The sequence below is a fragment of the Pseudorasbora parva genome, chromosome 24 (genome assembly GCF_024679245.1).
Source record: "Pseudorasbora parva isolate DD20220531a chromosome 24, ASM2467924v1, whole genome shotgun sequence".
Classification (NCBI taxonomy): Eukaryota; Metazoa; Chordata; class Actinopteri; order Cypriniformes; family Gobionidae; genus Pseudorasbora; species Pseudorasbora parva.
Genome location: NC_090195.1, coordinates 9,820,706 through 9,839,451, shown reverse-complemented (window position 1 = coordinate 9,839,451; position 18,746 = coordinate 9,820,706). Strand labels below are relative to the sequence as shown.

At 37.9% G+C, this 18,746-nt stretch overlaps 2 protein-coding genes across 4 annotated transcripts in view; one reads left to right on the top strand and one right to left on the bottom strand.

Annotated features, from left to right (window-relative positions):
- col11a1a (collagen, type XI, alpha 1a) overlaps positions 1-817 on the bottom strand; it is a 119,583-nt gene extending 118,766 nt beyond the window's left edge. Inside the window, exon 1 of the mRNA XM_067434472.1 lies at positions 592-817. The gene's annotated coding sequence lies outside the window, so the exon portion shown is untranslated. The remainder of the gene's footprint in view (positions 1-591) is intronic.
- rnpc3 (RNA-binding region (RNP1, RRM) containing 3) lies at positions 200-18,358 on the top strand. Of its 3 annotated transcripts, none has more exons than XM_067434475.1 (16): positions 200-245; positions 2,058-2,217; positions 2,316-2,363; positions 2,451-2,560; positions 4,535-4,624; positions 6,282-6,393; positions 6,994-7,062; positions 7,270-7,415; positions 10,591-10,716; positions 10,859-11,013; positions 14,486-14,653; positions 15,012-15,106; positions 17,189-17,247; positions 17,389-17,521; positions 17,721-17,793; positions 18,233-18,358. In XM_067434475.1, exons 2-15 carry the CDS (start codon positions 2,062-2,064, stop codon positions 17,787-17,789), a joined length of 1,536 nt encoding a protein of 511 aa, XP_067290576.1. In that variant the 5' UTR covers positions 200-245; positions 2,058-2,061; the 3' UTR covers positions 17,790-17,793; positions 18,233-18,358. The 3 variants fall into 3 exon arrangements, with proteins under 3 accessions (XP_067290576.1, XP_067290574.1, XP_067290575.1); XM_067434473.1 differs by having other exon boundaries at positions 17,964-18,358; XM_067434474.1 differs by having other exon boundaries at positions 17,930-18,358.
- The last annotated feature ends 388 nt before the right edge of the window (positions 18,359-18,746 follow it).

Sequence of the window (18,746 nt, the reverse complement as noted above, 5' to 3'; positions counted from 1 at the left end):
TTCACCGAATAAATACTGAAAAAAACGTACTAAATGCTGATACGGATTAATTTCGTTATCAGCAGTGCCATCTCCTGGACAAAAAAAAAATGTTTTCTGAAATTTGACCGTTTGTGATTGATGTGCAGCGCACACCAATCAGTGAAGGAAATGACCCGCAAACAACCAATCAGGTATCCGATTTCCTTGACCCCCATTAGACACGCCCACAAACTGTAATGCGGAAGAGGGTGAATTTGAGTCGGGTATGTTGTATCTCATATCTCTCGCTCTTAAAGCATCACTTGTGTTATTATCTTTATGCTGCGCCATATTTCTTTAGCAGCGCGATGCTTCTTATTGATTCCTTTTTATTTTATCTATAAATTCTTGTTCATCTGTACTCGAGTTTTCTGTTGTTGCTGATGTTTTGTCCGATTCCATTCACAACAAAACCTCTCAACACTTGCTAATTTTTCAACTGTTTAACGTTAACGTTACTTACGAAAACAATCTTAAGCATGTTTCTCCATTCAACGTACTTTCAAATTCCTTCAGTCTTTGATGAAGCATAGACAGTAAAAAAGGCAAAATATAAGTTTCTTTCTTTACCCTGTGCAGATCCTGTGCTTTCAGAACTCCATTCCCCTGAACAACAATAGATGCTTAAATACAGTTCCGGACAGATACGCTGCACTTTTAATGACATGACACGAAACATATGCTCTGTCACTGTATTGAAAAGAACTAAATGCGTTAACCCATGCATTGTATTTGATTGTATATAATAATGTCTAATTATAAAGGTAATAATTGCCTGCATGAATCTTATGAAGCCTTTGAAGTCCATTATATTATTTGAACACATGTTATTGTTTTTACTGTAATGCAAAAAATAATGCTAATTCTTTTATTTTATATTATAATGATATTATTCAGGTTTTCTGTTTGAATGAGTCTGGGCAGGATTTATATGTGTATTTACTGTTGTTACAAATTAAATGAGCATAAATGCATTAACATAATAGCTTTTTTATTTTTGATTTTGTTTTTGGTCAACTATGTAACCAACATTTATTTTTATTCATTCTTTTGATATTGGTTAAAGGGATCATTCACCAAAAAATAAAAATTAGACCATGATTTACTCAGCCTCAAGTCATCCTAGGTGTATATTTAATTATTCTTGCAGACGAATACAATCAGAGTTGTATTAAAAAAATGTCCTTGCTCTTCCAAGCTTTATAACGGCAGTGAATGGCTGTTTCTGTTTTGTCCATAAGTGCCTCTATCCATCATAAAAGTGCTCCACATGGCTTTGGGGGTTAATAAAGGCCTTCTGAAGCGACACAATGCATTTGTGTAAGAAAAATACCCATATTTAAATCTTTACAAACTGTTCACAAGAGACTTCCGGTCTAGTGTATGACGTAGAATGCAGGCGTAGCACAAGTTCCAGTGACAAACCGGGAAATTCAGAGAATAGAGCAAAACAAAACTTGGTTCTCGCAAGAATTAGCTTAAATTCTCACCGCAGCGTCCTACATCATACAATGAAATGCGCATACAACAGTTAGCGGAAGTTAGAGATTACAGTTTGTAAAGTTTTAAAAATTGATATTTGATACAATGTCTCCGCTTCAGAAGGCCTTTATTAATCCCCAGAGCTACGTGGAGCACTTTTATGATGGATAGATGCACTTTTATGGACTTCAAAACAGAAACAGCCATTCACTGCTATTATAGAAGAGGCAAGACATTTTTTGAATATAACTATTGTATTCGTCTGATAGAAGAAAGTCATATACACCAAGGATGGTGTATATAATTTTTGGGTGAACTATTCCTTTAACAAAACATTCATTTGGCGTGCAATGTAAAGGAAAGCTGTGGACAAACATGAAAGCAAAATTAAGGTGACTTGTAATTTAATAATGCTGAGTAATGAAGACTTTATTTTGACTCGCTAAACTACAGTGAATACATGCTTTTGCAGATTTATTAAAAGATGCACATGCAATTTGCATCACGAACGAACAAAGTTACTGATGGACTTAATTGTTTGTCTTTAAATGTAGAATCATGGCAGAGACGGACGAGGCCGACGTTCAAACTAAGAAAAGCAAAACCCTCATCGTACGGCATCTGCCCAGAGAACTCAACAGAGATGAGAAAGAAGATCTCCTGAAATATTTTGGTGCCTCCTCCATCAGAGTGCTGTCAGAGAAGGGACCACTAGTAAGTCGCAAGATTTGCAAGCACGAAAGTTACAAATTGCTGTGGGCAAATGATGCAATGAATAAATACAGCTGACCTGATTGTGTTGTCGTCTGCAGAAACATATGGCATTTGCAACTTTCAGCAGCGAGACCTCAGCCTCTAAGGTAAAATTAAAATACACACGCTCCTCTTGTGGTTTAAGAGATGGCTTTGACAGGTTCGTAAAGTAAGTAGTTTCTTTCCTCCCACAGGCGCTAAACAGACTTCATCAGCTGAGAATCCTTGGACACACACTAGTGGTTGAGTTCGCAAAAGACCAAGAGGATGTCAGTGTTTTGAAAGATCCACCTGTGACTAACAGGTAAATATATACATATAATAACAATACAATAACAATAACAATAAATAAAACTTTCAGCTATTCCTGTTCTTCCTTCTCTAATATACTCTAGTCTGATTGGCTAACTGTCCGTTTCTTTATATTCATCACTATCAGTACTGTGTTTATGGATGTTTCTTCAAATATGGGCACTTTTATGTCACAGATTGATTTAAACAAGCATATTTGATTTAGTTATATATAGTTCTAGATTGTTCATGTTTTTATCATTTATTTTGGCTACTTTTCAAATGCTTTTTTTAATAGGCCTAGATTATCATTGTCCCTGTCCCAGGCAAAGGATAATCAAACTTATATATTTAAAAAACATTGATAATATTCATAAAGTTTGTATGCATTGTTTACCAAAATACAATTAATTTAATTTCTGAGTAACAGTTTTTCCCAATAAAGTTTTATTAAAAATTGTGACAACATTATCAGTTTATTTGACTTAAAATGAGACTTGTGATGTGTGAAGAAAAGAAAGAAAAAAATATTTACGTTTTTTTTTTTTATTACTGTATGGCATTTCTAATCAAGCTGTTTTCAGTTTATGCCCCCAAAAAGTGAACATATTTAATTGTGTATCTTAGGATACATACAATTCTAGCTGGAAAATTAGCCTTAGAAAGGCCAAATAGTCTGACATTTTATTCTAGAAATGTTAAAATGTAATTTCTTACACATAATCATATTAAACAGAATTCATCATCTGAAATGTGGAAATTGTAAAGATGTTTCATAAAAAAAAAAGAGACAATTTTCCCATTAGGCATGTACAGTATATACACTGCTTAAAGGGATAGTTCACTCAAAAATTACCGCATGATTTACTCACCCTCAAGCCCTCCTAGGCGGATATGACTTTGTTCTTTCAGACGATCGGAATTAAAATCAGAGTTGTAAAAAGTGTTCTGGCTAATCCAATCTCTAATGGTATTGAATGGCAGCTCAAAATTTGATGCCCAAAAAAGTCCGTCCATCCGTCCGTCCGTCCATCCATCCATCCATCCATCCATCCATCCATCCATCCATCCATCCATCCATCCATCCATCCATCCATCCATCCATCCATCCATCCATCCATCCATCCATCCATCCATCCATCCATCCATCCATCCATCCATCCATCCATCATAAAAGTAATCCACATGGCTCCGGAGGGTTAATAAAGTATTTTTGAAGTGAAACAATGGGTTTGTGTAAGAAAAATATCAATATTCAAAACTTTATAAAGTAAAATATCTAGCTTGCGCCAGACCGCATTGTGTATTCAGTTTGCGCAGAAAGTGTAAACCTGAAGTTCTAAACACTTACGTCCTAGTGATGCGTTGCACCAGTTACGTTTCTTTCGTAAGTCGAATATGGAAAGCGGTCTGCCAGAAGCTAGATATTTTACTTTATAACGTGTTATAACCCCCCTGGAGCCGTATGGATTACTTTTATAATGGATGGATCTATTTTTTTGTGCTTCAAATTTTGTGCTGCCATTCACTGCCATTATAAAGCTTGGAAACATCAGGACATTTTTTTTTAATATAATATACACATAGGATAGCTTGATGGTGAGTAAATCATGGAGTTGTTTACATTTTTGGGTGAATTATACCTTTAACATTTTTAGTAGACAAATGAAACTTGTTTGTGTGACAAATATGTTTTAAGAGAGTTTATTTTCTAAAAGTTCACATAACCAGAAAAGGTCCATGTTTAAAGAAACACCCTTATGTTCATGTTGGGGAAGTAATACATTACATTATGCTGTTACTCCCTTAAAAAAAGTAACTAATTGTGTTACTTTTTACAAAAATGTCAAATTAATTATTTAGTTGTAAATATAAATGTAGCATTACTTTACTAGTTACTGGAAAAATGCAACTTTTAAAGCCTTGCCTCCAACACTGCTTATATTTATAATAAAACACCCCCATAATAGTTTTCCTTATGTTTCAGTGGCGCCGGTGCTCAAGCTGAAAAGGGGAAGAAAGAAAAACAACAACACAATGTCCCTATGGTAGACAACTGCATTGCTCCCAGTCTGGGGTAGGTGTGCACATGCATCTCGGTTTGTTTGATCAGAACATTGACATCCTCTAGCATTCGCAATCTCACTGTGTTTATGATGTCACTGGAGATTTGAGATAGGCTGACGCTCTCGGTTGACATCCCGCACCTGATGTCAGTAGTTCAGGTCCTGGTGATCCTGTAGGAAGTGCCCATAGCAAATGGAGAAAGGAGGAGAGAGGAGGTTGGAGAGTGGCTGTCACCATCCGTCTCATGTCCAATTACAGGCCCATGTCTCAGAGTGTCTGTTCTGTGGTGACAGCCCGTCTGCTCTTGCCATGTGGTGGCACCAGGTGGCCTTTGATAAAGAGACCGTGGGCTAAGATATAATTTTGCACAAGGAGCCCGCACCTCACCCTCACTTAACGAGCGGAGCCGTGACAGATTTTTATTTATTTAATTCCACCAGAGCAGCTCGTGCACAGAGAAGCGTCGCTTGATAAGCGTGTTTTTCAGCTGTGTGATGCTCTGAATGAGGTGCAGACCGTTTCAATGATAGAACACGCAATCAAATTCAACTTGAAAGTGTCTTGACATTCAAAGCATTTGGATTGCGAGCGAAGTCCATGGCAAAGTTGGATCTTGGAGTTGAGGGTAACACCTCTAAAAATGAGTGTGTACTATATGTATGTATTGGGGCTGTCAACCGATTAATCACAATTAATAGCATCCAAAATATTTACATAATGTGTGTGTGTGTGTGTGTGTACTGTGTATAATATTATGTATATTTGAATACACACACATACATGTATCTATTTATGAAATAGTTGCCTCAATATGCATTTATATTAAATTTAAATATTTATAGTCATACTATTTTAAATATATACATGTGTATTTTTATATACATACTAAGTATACATAGTACACACAGTATGTAAACTAACTTTTATTATGGATACGATTAATCGCCATCAACACTGTTGTTGTTATTATTATTATTATCAAACATATTAATAATTATCATTCTGAAATTATGTATGTTTTAATTCTAATTATTACAAATGTTTTAATTAAAAATTTGTCTTGCTGCTCTCATATTAGCAAAGAATGAAACTTTGAACAGCGTGTTTATGAAATTGAAATTTCATATCACCCACAAATCGCTTATATTTATATCACCCACAAAATCATTATGAATATTTTATATACTGCTTGCTCTAAATTAATTAATATAGTGATATTATTCTGTATTGGTGAGTAGCAGTAATAGTGAGGATGGACTTACAAAAGTGTCGTGACATAACCTGTTTATAATTCTAAAAATACTCAAATATAAAACGTTGTAAAAAAAGTTGCCCACAAAAAAAATTTTTTTTTTATATATATATATATATATATATATATATATATATATATATATATATATATATATAATTTTTATATTTTGTTATATTATATATATCATATATATATTTGTTGGTAACTTGTAGCTGTAACTGTAGCTACTCACCCATCCCCTAATGCAGGTACGTTTTGCAGGCGTGGGCATTTACCAAACACAGCCAAATATTTGTACCTCGCTCTTATATTTATGCTTCACTATTATGTTCTTGAATTTTGTCATGGGTAGCATTTCTGGAACGACTGGCAATTTTTCATGTATGCTTTCTTTTTCTCTTTCCTCCCGCAGGTTGAAATTTCAAACAAATCCAACGCTGAAATATTTATACCCTCCTCCTTCAAGTGGAATTTTGACAAACATTACACACACACTTCTGAGCGTGCCCAAGTTCTATGTTCAAGTGAGTAGAGAAAACAAAGTATTTTCCCCCCCTATCTTTTTCTGTTGTTTTATTTATCAGTTCATGTTGAGAATGTGAAAACGTGCACATGTATATGATAACCTCATGTGTACCAGCATCTCTTTCAGGTTTTTAGTTCATATCAGGTAAAAGACAGGAAATGTTCTCCCTCAGAGTGGCACTAATGTGAATTTTTGTTTTGTTTTTTTGAGTCAAGTCCAGTCTCTAAAACATCAAACCACAATATTTGGAGGGAATTATTCTGATGGTATTAATATCGAGCTCATGTGGGAGGGATGAGTGATGTATTTAACATTTTCCCTTAAGCTACACCGTTTTTTGAAATGGCATGATATTTCCTGGGCTGCCTTTTGGTGGTGCTAGCTTTCTGAGAAACAGGCTGGTGGTTTAAACACATTAAATCTGTTGCTCAGAGCCATCACTGAGCCTAAATATATTCCCAAGCAGCAATCTGGGTTACATATGGAGCCAGGGTCACAATTAATGTTTGTGTCCAAGAAATACGCAGCACCAGGTGTGTAAAAACAGCACACACACACACACATGCTCTCTTCATCAGATGACCATTTTCCTCCACAGGTTCTTCACTTGATGAATAAGATGAACCTCCCCTGCCCATTTGGGCCAGTGACGTCTCGTCCGCCAATGGTGAGTTGGTATTTTGCACTATTGTAAATGTTTATCTTATCTCAAATTCGATTCAAGCAGCATGATGATGCAGCATGGGTAATGTCAGGCATCGCCGGAATTAAAAAGTCAACATCATTACTGATGCTTTGCAATTCACTGAATCGGATTAAGTGCTCCGCTAATATTGATGAGCTACACGAAGGTGTAACCCACTTATCTGTATAGTTTCAGTTTGAGATGCCCCCAGGCCCACTGCGGCCCATGCCCCCACCTTTCCCCCCGGAGAACCCTCCTCTGCCGGAGCATGAGGAGGGGGCGTCAGGCAGCGAAGAAGAATCCGAGTATGAGAGTGGAGATGAGGACAAAGAGAGGTAGCTGGTTTTCCATCTTTCTATTTTATTTACAAGCTGTTTAAATAGTTTGACATTATTAGTAGATGCATGCAATCAAGATAATGTCTGAAGCACAGTGTATGCAAGCAAATTCTGTTCTGAAATGTATCAGAACTGATTTTGAAAATCAAACTGATTTTGAAAATGTACGATTCATACGGGGCACTATAGCTATAGGGTTAGCTAAAGTTAAGCGATTTCTGAGCAACACTGTTTAAAGTGGATCAGACAGAGCACCACAACACATTTGTAGCTAATAAGCAGTAGGTATGCAAGCATGTTCGACTAAACTTGAAAATCAGTAGTAAAGTATGTGTTGCATTCTTCATTGTTTCCAAATAGGGAGCTATATAGTTAGTTAAAGTTAAAGGTGCAGTGTGTAATATTTATGTGGATATTTTGACAGAAATGCAATATAATATACATAACCATGTTTTCAGTGGTGTATAAAGACTTTACATCATGAATCGTTATGTTTTCTACGTACACCGTGGGTCCCCTTACAGTGAAGTTACCATTTTGTGCCACCATGTTTCTACAGTAGCTGTAAACCAGGGGTCTCCATCCTTTTTTCATTTGAGAGCTACTTTTTAAAAATGGAAGTCGTCGAGAGCTTCTAATGTTATACAATACTTAAAACTCTTAAATTATGCATCATATTTCTCATATTAACAACTATTCAAACTGTTTTACACCTGAAAGAGTGTAGTAGTTCCAGTAGTCGGTACCACTACCATAAAAATTACACGGTACTCAGTAGCTACCAATTTTGGTACAACAGCAAAATGTTTTTTTTTTTTTAATTATTATTTTTTATTTATTTAATCGAACTATTTCAAAAAAATCTATTAAATTGAATATGTTTATATGTTTATTTACAATGATCATTATTATAAGCAAATAATACATAAACATTTCTGTAGCTGGCCGTTGCCATCTTGCTCACGTGTCACCCCTGGATAACAGAAAATGGGCAAAGAGGCAGGGCGGAGCTTATGGCTATCCACCTGCCACTCAAAGTAACCACGCCCTTAATTATGCAGAACTTTAAGGCTTTATATAATGTAAACGAATGAGTTATAAAAAAAATTCATCCCCTCACAGTTGTCATGAAGGGCAAAATCAGCCATATAGACCAAAACCACAATTAGCCATATAGACCAAAACCACAATTAGCCATCTAGACCAAAACCACAATTAGCCATATACACCAAAGCCACAATTAGCCATATAGACCAAAACCACAATTAGCCATATAGACCAAAACCACAATTAGCCAAATACACCAAAACCACAATTAGCCAAATACACCAAAACCACAATTAGCCATATACACCAAAACCACAATTAGCCATATAGACCAAAACCACAATTAGCCAAATACACCAAAACCACAATTAGCCATATAGACCAAAACCACAATTAGCCAAATACACCAAAACCACAATTAGCCATATAGACCAAAACCACAATTAGCCATATAGACCAAAACCACAATTAGCCAAATACACCAAAACCACAATTAGCCAAATACACCAAAACCACAATTAGCCAAATACACCAAAACCACAATTAGCCATATAGACCAAAACCACAATTAGCCATATAGACCAAAACCACAATTAGCCATATAGACCAAAACCACAATTAGCCATATAGACCAAAACCACAATTAGCCATATAGACCAAAACCACAATTAGCCATATAGACCAAAACCACAATTAGCCAAATACACCAAAACCACAATTAGCCATATAGACCAAAACCACAATTTGTACCAGGCTGTAAACATGTTTTTTTCTTCTGTAAAGTTGGGAGTTTTAACATGGGGCTTAATGAGATTCTCCTTCCTTCTGGAGCCTGTCCCTAGTGGCCAGTTTAGGAATTGCAGTATACATTGCTTCCATATTGGCTTCAAGAGAGATCGCGGGAGGTTTCTGCTTGACCACAACACACTTGTAGCTGTAATGAGTAATGAGCAGTAGAGGGCGTGTCCACTCATGATGGGGGACGAGGGAGATTTGAAGACTCTAGAAAGAGAGATGGCTGAGAGACATTGCAAATGAGAAAATGTCACTTTAAAAAGAAGGGTTATGATCAGCTTTAGGGCCCGTGTTAGTATTAGGAAGGCTTTCCAACACTGGAGAGACCTCAGTGGGAAGGCCTCAAATGGACTCAAGAGTTTGTGGTGTTTTTGCTAGGTTTTACACAACCAAGACATGCTTCTGTTGTAATGTTAGCCATTAACAGGACAGTTTTGAGTGTCCTTGTTTGTCTGGTGTGGTGTCATTATTTTGCTCCGCTTCAGCTATGATAAAGAGACATCCACTCTTGCATCGCGTGCACTCATGCATTTTGGCGACAGGGCAATAAAGAAAGGGGTGTGTTTGTTTGGGTTGATTTCAAATAGTGTTTCTCAGAAGCTGTCAACATGTTAATAGCTAGCTTCTTGAATAATAACATGTCTGGTTTAATGTCAGAGAGTAGTACTTCTGATACTGCAAAAATACAGTAGCTAAACCAAAAGGGGCAGTATGTTTTTAGATATACAGTCCCTTACAAATATTTGTGGTCAGTAAGATTTTTTTTCTTGAAGAAATTAATTCTGATTATAATCAGAAATTTTTGAGCAGCAAATCAGCATATTAGAATGATTTTTGAAAGATCATGTGACACTTAAGACTAGAGTAATGACTGCAGAAATAAGCAGTAAATTACATTTTAAAACATATTTAAAATTTGTAATAATATTTCACAGTATTGCTCTTTTTACTATGCAACTATTTTCAAAAATATTTTAAAAATGTTCTGACCCCAAAAGTCCTAAATATAAAAATGTTAGAAATAAGCTTGTACAATTAAATGTTCCATATCAAAATCTCAACTAATTATAATAATAAATCCTATTTTTCTGGGCATTTCCCCTGCAGACAGACAGATAACAAAAATTTCTAAAAATAAATGTGGTAGTATTTTTGACTGCATCACCAGCATTGGCACGTTTTCTCATGACAGATTGTCAGCCTCCAGAATGGCAGCTGCTGAAAGCTGCAAAGTGTTCAGTTTGTTTGTTTCATTGCCGCATTTTGCCTTGCGTTCAAAAGCCATACATGTTTAATAGCTTCGCACTTCTTCTCCCTGCATTCCACAAAGGATGATCAGACTGATGGGCCTTGTTAACCAGCCATGCAAAAGACCGCTGAGAGCAAAGACTTCTTCCAAGAGAAAGAAACCCAAACTAAAAGACCTCCTGTTTATTCCCAAACCGGATTCCCACGGGTAATCTCTCAGCTGCATTTCACTCAACCATAAGCTGCTTTATCATTAATTAAGTAAAATGAAACATCGCTTTATAGTTTCAAAAGACCACATTCAGGAATGCAAAGAGATTTGCTGATTTGCTCAATGTTATATCTCTCAGAGCCTCAGGCCCAGCCCTGCAGCCAGCAGATGTGTTCGAGCAACCTCAGACTCTTGGACAGAAAAAAATTGAGTTCCATATATCGTCTGAGGTGTCCACCATCCTCGAGGGGCCTGGACAGAATCAAGAGCTGCAATTCGCAGATGCGACTGAAGGTAAGGCTGCAGGTCCCCCGCCACCCCTGGCATCCCATCATTCATTTATCTATCCGCCTGCATCACCGAATGCGCCCCGGGTTCACCCATCCATCCTGTGCGGACCTGCTCAATTAACACAGCAATTAGCCCTGAGAATAGTGTCTCAGCTGGAGAGAAGATTTAATGTATCGGGCTGTCAGCAGGCCGAGCTGCTCTCACCATGAGGCGCCGAGACCCTCCCCTGTGTCAGGATAACCCTGAAACTTTACTCGGGATAAGGCTGCACGATACTGGAAAAAAAAATAGCATTGTTTTATGTTTCTGCAATATGAAGAGTGACTTGAATAGCTCTATTTTGAACGGATCAATAATTCTTAAATAATTGTGGTGGTTTTGTTGAGTATTGCATTTGCATATAAAACAAAAATACCTTTTTAAAATGCGGAAAGATTTGGAAAAAACGTGCAAAAAATGGATGTTCATATTTAACAACTCAAACCATAAAATTAACAGTGTTTTAAAAAAAAATATCTTTCCAATTGAGGTTTCTTAGGGCACATTGACACTGTTATAATGCGTTTTGCTAAATCAGACAAGTAGATGAGGGAGACACATACCGTTTACACCTGGCCGTCTCTTTTGTCCACTTTCAATCACTTTTGTCCTAATTTATTCGAGGGTAGGCTGTCTTATTTGTGGCTGTCTTAACACATTCGACCACATGAGCGTTTACACTACGAAAACAATCCGGTCGAATGGGTTTTCGACTGCCTCTGGAAGTGATCGAAAGCTAATGACCGTTTACACAAGGCGTTCACTTGATTTCATCTTAAAGGTGCCTTAGAATGAGTTGAAATAATATGTTAAATTGTTCTCTGATATCTACATAGAGGGTATGTGGCTTATTTAAGGGCAAAAATTGTCCAGATACAGTTTTACAGGTCCATTTACAACCCTATAAATTGTCGCTAGGATGTAATGCTCTGTTTTTGCCTAATTTGGAAGAGTCATGAATATTAATGTTGAGCTCTGCTCTGATTGGCTTATTTCAGCAGCTCACAGCACACAGCAGTTCAGTTGTTCAGCGAAGCAGCTCGCTTTAGATTTAAATAAGTAGAAGGAGGCAATGGTGTTTGAGATTCACAGTATGTGATGTCCATGTACTGAACTCTTATTATTTCACTAAAGGTTAATTCAATTTTTAATTCTAGGGCACCTTTAATACCAGGTGAAACAGGGCCTTAGAATGAAGCGTGGTTTCAAAGTGAGGGCACTGTATGTTCATTTATACGTATGCAGCTCACAGCTTCTCAGAATGGCTTTATTCACAGTAACTGAACCAAACTGTTCTGAGACTCTGAAACACTCTATCATGATCTAAACATCTGTAAATGACATGGCTCACTATGAACTGGTAGCAGATACATTGATCAGGCATAATATTATCCTAATATTGTGTTGATACCCTTTTGCTGCCAAAACCCTTTTGCTGCTAAAATCCTGACCTGTCCAGGCATGGACTCCACTAGACCCCTGAAGGTGTGTTGTGCATCTGGCACCAAGATGTTAGCAGCAGATCCTTTAAGTTATGTAAATTGTGAGGTGGGGCCTCCATGGATCGGACTTGTTTGTTCAGCACATCCCGCAGATGCTCGATTGGATTGAGATCTGGGGAATTTGGAGGCCAAGTCAACACCTCAAATTTGTTGTTGTTCTCCTCAAACCATTCCTGAACTTTTTTTGCTTTGTGGCAGGGTGCATTATCCTGCTGAAAGAGGCCACAGCCACCAGGACATACCGTTTCCATGAAAAGCGTAGTTAATGTGTCAAATGTATGTGTCAAAATAAAGTCCACATGAATGGCAGGACCCACGGTTTCCCAGTAGAACATTGCCCAAAGCATTACACTGCCTCCACCGACTTCCCTTCTTCCCATAGTGCATCCTGGTGCCATATGTGTTCCCCAGGTAAGCGACGCACAGAAACCTAGCCATCCACGTGATGTAAAAGAAAATGTGATTCATCAGACCAGGCCACCCTCTTCCACTGGTCCAGTTCTGCTGTTCCCGTGCCCACTGTTATTGCTTTCAGCCTGGCAACTGTTGCAGCCCCATACATAAAAAACTGTGATGCACTGTGTATTCTGAAACTGTTCTATCAGAACCAGCATTAACTTCTTGAGCAATTTGAACTACAGTACCTCATCTGTTTGATCTGACCACACGGGTCAGCCTTCACCCCCCTATGTGCATCAATGAGCCTGGGTCGCCCATGACCCTGTCACCAGTTAATCACTGTTCCTTCTTTGGACCATTTTGATAGATACTGGATTGGAACACCCCACAAGAGCTGTAGTTTTAGAGATGCTCTGACCATCAATTTTGATAACAAAATGTTTACTTGCTGCCTAGTATATCCCGCTCACTAACAGGTGCCGTGATGAAGAAGAAAAAAAAGTGTTATTCACATTACCTCTCAGTGGTCATAATGTTATGCCTGATTGGTGTATATATTAACTTAATCACAGCCAGTGACAATCTCACTAAGCTGCATCGTGATATCAGTTTTATTTCAATATATTTTGCAAACTTAATTTGGGAAACAGGAATGACAGAACTATCAAACAAAATAAAACTGACACTATACTTTTTGGTGTGAGTACATCTTAGAAATGATCTAATGTCGGCACTTTATGCAGACAAAGCAAATAAAAGTCATCCTCTGCTCTCAAATTGAGAGCCCCAGTCTTTTGTTTACCTTATCTTGTTTGTTTTCCATTAATGTTTATGACCAATAACAGAGATGGGAAACCTTTGAAAGTCAAAGAGAAACAGCTTTCCTAACTCTCTTTATAAAAGAAACTAGCACAGGGCTGATAGTTTTTTCCATTATGCTCGCGTTCAGCTGATGTTTAAATGACGAGAAACGTCAAAGGCATCCACCTCTCTGAGGGAACTTATCAGCACTTCCTGCTCTAGTACACATTAGGCACTATAGATCTGTCAGACAAGTTTCCAGAGGATTTGTGTAGCCTCACTGCTTCCCATAATTCCTCATACGCGTTTGCTTACGGCTTACTGCCAACTGCCAGGTGACATCTCCAACTGCGCTATGAAAGAACCTGAAAGGAAACCCCATAGAGCGTGACCCCACGCAAACACACCAGTGTCACCCTCAGAGATTAATACACTCGCCTGTTTTTCCTCTGGCATGGATTTTCCACTTTATCTGTATTTACGTGCCTTTTGTTATTGATTACAGGAATTGATTTTGCTTTTGTGCATGACAAGAAAACAATCCTGTGCTTTCGAGTTTGTTTTGAAGAGTCAAAGGCTTGTCATTTTGATGCATGTTCACACAAGACTTCGGTGCCGCCTTTCACTTGTCATCGTTGAAATCTGCAACAGGCAGCCTTTCACAAACAGATTGAAATTGAGCACCGTGACAGTTCAAAACATGCACTAATTATGCTTATGCAACTTCTTCCTAGACACGGCAGAGAAGGAGGTTTCCGCTCAGGAAGCTGTAGAAGGGTTTGGGAAGATCTACCCGAGCGCCCAGGTCCCCAGACAGGAGGAAGAGAAGGAGGAAGATGAGGACATCCCTTCGGAGTTCATCTCTAGGAGAGATCTAGAGAGAGGCAGACTCTCCAGAGATGGTAAAAGACTCTCAAATTGTGCTCGCAAACACTCTCTTCTTCTTTGTAGCACGCAGAACATCAAATAGAATTGAGAAGCTCTGCTAAAGAATTTGCCTTCGAGTGTTCACAAGAAACATGCAGTCGGTCTGTAAAGAGGAAATTAATATTTAAATATGAAGCACACCAGGCTGTCATATGACTGTTTGTATGTTTCAGTTGTCCTGTTTTCTAGGGATTACTAGCGGGCATTTATTTTAAGTCAGACATTAAGTCATTCCTGATCGTACATTTAACGACTTCATTTATGTTTGGAATTCCTTTTTACATGATTGTATACGGCTGTTTTATTTTGTTATTGATTCTTTTACATTTACAGAGATAAAGAAAATGTCCGTATTTAAAAATTATGAACCTGGAGAACCAACCTGCAGGCTTTACGTTAAGAATATTGCAAAGCAAGTTGAAGAAAAAGTAAGTACTGGACCATGATAATAGTCTAATGTGACCAGTCACGGAAAGTGGGGACACAAGTCGGTTCTGGGACATTTTGAGTTATTCACAGATTCTGAAAGTGTAGTCTCCAAGCTTTCCAACGATGTGTAACACATGGAAATCTGATAATATTTGGAGAAGTTGTGTCCATCTGAATGTATACCTTTAGAAAAGTGTAAAAGAGAGAAAACAGCCTCTAAAGTTTTGCAGTTCTCACTTGTTCTCACCTGCTGGGAGTGACAATAGGGCTCATTTACATCTCATTTAGATAAGCCATACCCCCTGTAAAGCTGCATGGTTGCTAGTAACGACAGACGCAACGGGAAAAATCGGACCGAATACTACTAATAATAAAGATGCTAAAATTACCATCTAAAAGCCCATTATAGTAATGTTTTTTTTTTTGGCAAGTGATACGATGCTAACGATTACAATTAAAACGACAGTTAAGAACAATAGGTAGGTATAGGAAGGACTAAACATGAGATAATGTGTGTGTGTTCTTAGAATGAACACAAAACGACAAACTTTGGTGTATCTGGAACACTGCGTCTGTTCGAAGGGGATAAAGACAGAGATGTGGTTACAGTCCTTAACCGTAGCTGTAGTGTAGGGGGTAAGGCGCATGTCATTAAGTTTTGAAGCATATGCGATCAGTGGTTCGAGTCCGCCCTTTGCCACACACTCTAACCGAGAAACACTTATTAATAAACACATGTTAGATGCTTCATTCCCACTAACATTTTCTCAATTCTTTTTGAAAATAAATGCCTTTCCGATCTGATGATGGGAAAAGGGAGTAGAGAGAGTGTGGCAAAAGGCAGATTCGATCCTCGATCGAGTTGCATCAAAACTTGATGACATGCGTCTTACCACTGCACTATAGCCAAGGTTACAGATTTGAGCCATTTCTCTGCCTTTATCCCTGTCAAATGTTACTATCGATATAGCCTCTGATTTCTTACGGTCCAACTCGTCTGACGCCTGTCTGATACATTCTTCCTCTTCTTCATCTTCACTCAGTTGTAGATTAGGGTATTATCCAGTCTTATTATGCTGCTTTCATCGTCGCTTGGATCTTCTTCAGAGTCTGTGAGAGCTTGTTCATAAGCATCCGGCTTGTCGAAGAAGTACTTCGAAACATTTACGGTGTAACGGCCACGGTTCAGCTCATCTGCGATGATCATTGCGGCGTCCATCTTCATTGAATGTTGATATCAGCTAGAGCCGGCCAGAGCGCTGCATAATAAGTAGCCACGCTTCCCCCGGAGGGCGGGTACAATAACAAAAGAAACAAAAGCAGGCTTATCCCATATGGAAATACACACAGACAATGACACACCCCTACTGCGTGCTAGAATCTCCGAAAACAAGCCAATTTCAACCTCAAAATGTACGCTTTTAAATACACAAAATTTAAACTGCTGTCTCAAAAACAGAGAGGCTTCTTCGTGATCTCATCTAACAGACTCTGCAAAAAAACGAAAATCACATAATTTGAAAAAAAACGCTTCAATCTCAGTTTGCTCGAAAGTTGTGCTGCCGACTTGTGTCCCTGGTTTCTGTGACGGGTCACATATATATAATATTTTACAAACATGTTTTTTACAATTGGGCTGGACAATTTCTAGATAACTAGATGATTTCTGGATAAAAATTAACCAGTTTTGTCAATGACCAAGTGTGGGTTAGTTGGTGTGGTTGATATCAAGGTTGCACTTTATGTTACAATATGCGTACTTATATTACACAGCTCTTTCTTCTGCAAGTACACTATATGGTAACTCCATGGGTTATGGTTAGGGTTTGTGTACGTTCAAGGTTAGTACCTAGTTATTACCCAGTTATTGTAATTAACATACATAGTATGTACATGCAGAACGGGACTGTAAATGAAAGTGCTACTACGCTTCATCATAACAGTATACTCCAAATATACATATATTTGAATAGCAAATTTTAAAGATCACATTCCACTTCAGCATGTGCCTAGAACAGCCTGACAGCTGATAAATCTCACTTTAGTACCAGATAGATAACCCAGCTCAATCTTTTCCGCAGGATCTGAAGTTCATCTACGGCCGGTATATCGACATCTCCTCAGAGGAGGAGAGAAACATGTAAGCACCACTATCTAACGCCTCAGGCCCTTGTCTGAGGCCTCAACACCTCCAATCACAATCAAAGCCAATGAAAAGTAAACATTGTTGGCGAGTGTTCGTGAACATGTGCTGATGTATAACTGTGCTTGTTCCCATCAGGTTTGATATTGTTTTGATGAGAGAGGGGAGGATGAAAGGTCAGGCCTTCATCGGACTCCCCAGCGAGAGAAGCGCGGAGAAGGCCTTAAAGGAAACCAATGGATATGTACTCAACGACAGACCTCTTGTGGTGGTATCCTTTGCTTTCAGAGGTTTTCAGCATTAACACGTATAGATGAAGGGGCATCTAGAAACCCACTTGAGGCAAATCAAAGCTGGTTTTAGACATGCTGTCTTTTTCAGCAGGAATTTCTGTTACTGTCTGGTTACACCTAGGATTTATTATTACAAATGTTTTTCTGTCAAATAACATTGCTTAACTTAAACTCCAGCAATTCGCCAGATCTGCAAAACCTAAACTGGAATCTTCTGACCCAAAGAAAGGAGGGAAAAAACACTGAACCGGTGGGTTAAATCACTTTGAGACCAACATTATATTCATTTATTTTTCAAGCTGCCCGTATGTTGAAGTGGGTTGGTGAAAATGTTCTGAATTTTCAATGAATTTTGAATTATAGCTTCTTGATTTTTTTTTCTCCAGATACATTTTAACTCACCATTTCTATTTATTTGAGATGATGTTGATGTTGCATCAAATTACCTCAGTCATGAGCCTATGGGAGCTCCATCTTTGCTTCATATCCTTTAAAATATCCTTTAAAAGAGTTATTTAAATTGCTTGATTTTATAATAAAACAAAAAGAAAATATAGGTAATAATAACAGAATTTTTCCAAATGTCATGCAATATTTTTCTGCTACAGCACTCTGTTGCCAAACTGTTCTTCATTGTCGCACATATATCTTATTAATATTCACATATTTTCCCTCCAATTTTATTGCAGAGTGCCGCTGTTGAGTCCTGTTGGGCTGAAGTTCATCATCATTTAATGTAATATTTTATTTTTATAGGATCTGATTTTGTTGATATGTCTTGAAATACAGTCAAATAAAAGGAAATTATACTGCCATCTGGCATCTTCATTGAAACTGCTGCTTGATTTCAAGACCTTCTCATAGCAGTGTTGTTTATATATACTTTTCTTTGTAATATTGTTATTAATCTTGGTTGTTTGTGCACTCAAGGTTGCAAAAGGTCGGATCCTAGATGTTTAATGGTACCAGTATTGTTCTGCACGCACAGCATGTGCCTTTGATGTGAAGGAGAATAAATTTAGAAGTCGCTATCAGTCAGCCAGCTCATCTTCCAGCAGTACAGCAACAGATGGTGCTGTCAATACAGCAGAGCTCAGACAAACACAAACAATACACAAGAAAGACTGTGACCAGGGCTGGCTCGACTCAGAAGATTAGCTGTTATTTGTACTTAAGTCTGTAGTTCTGTGATCTAAGATTCTC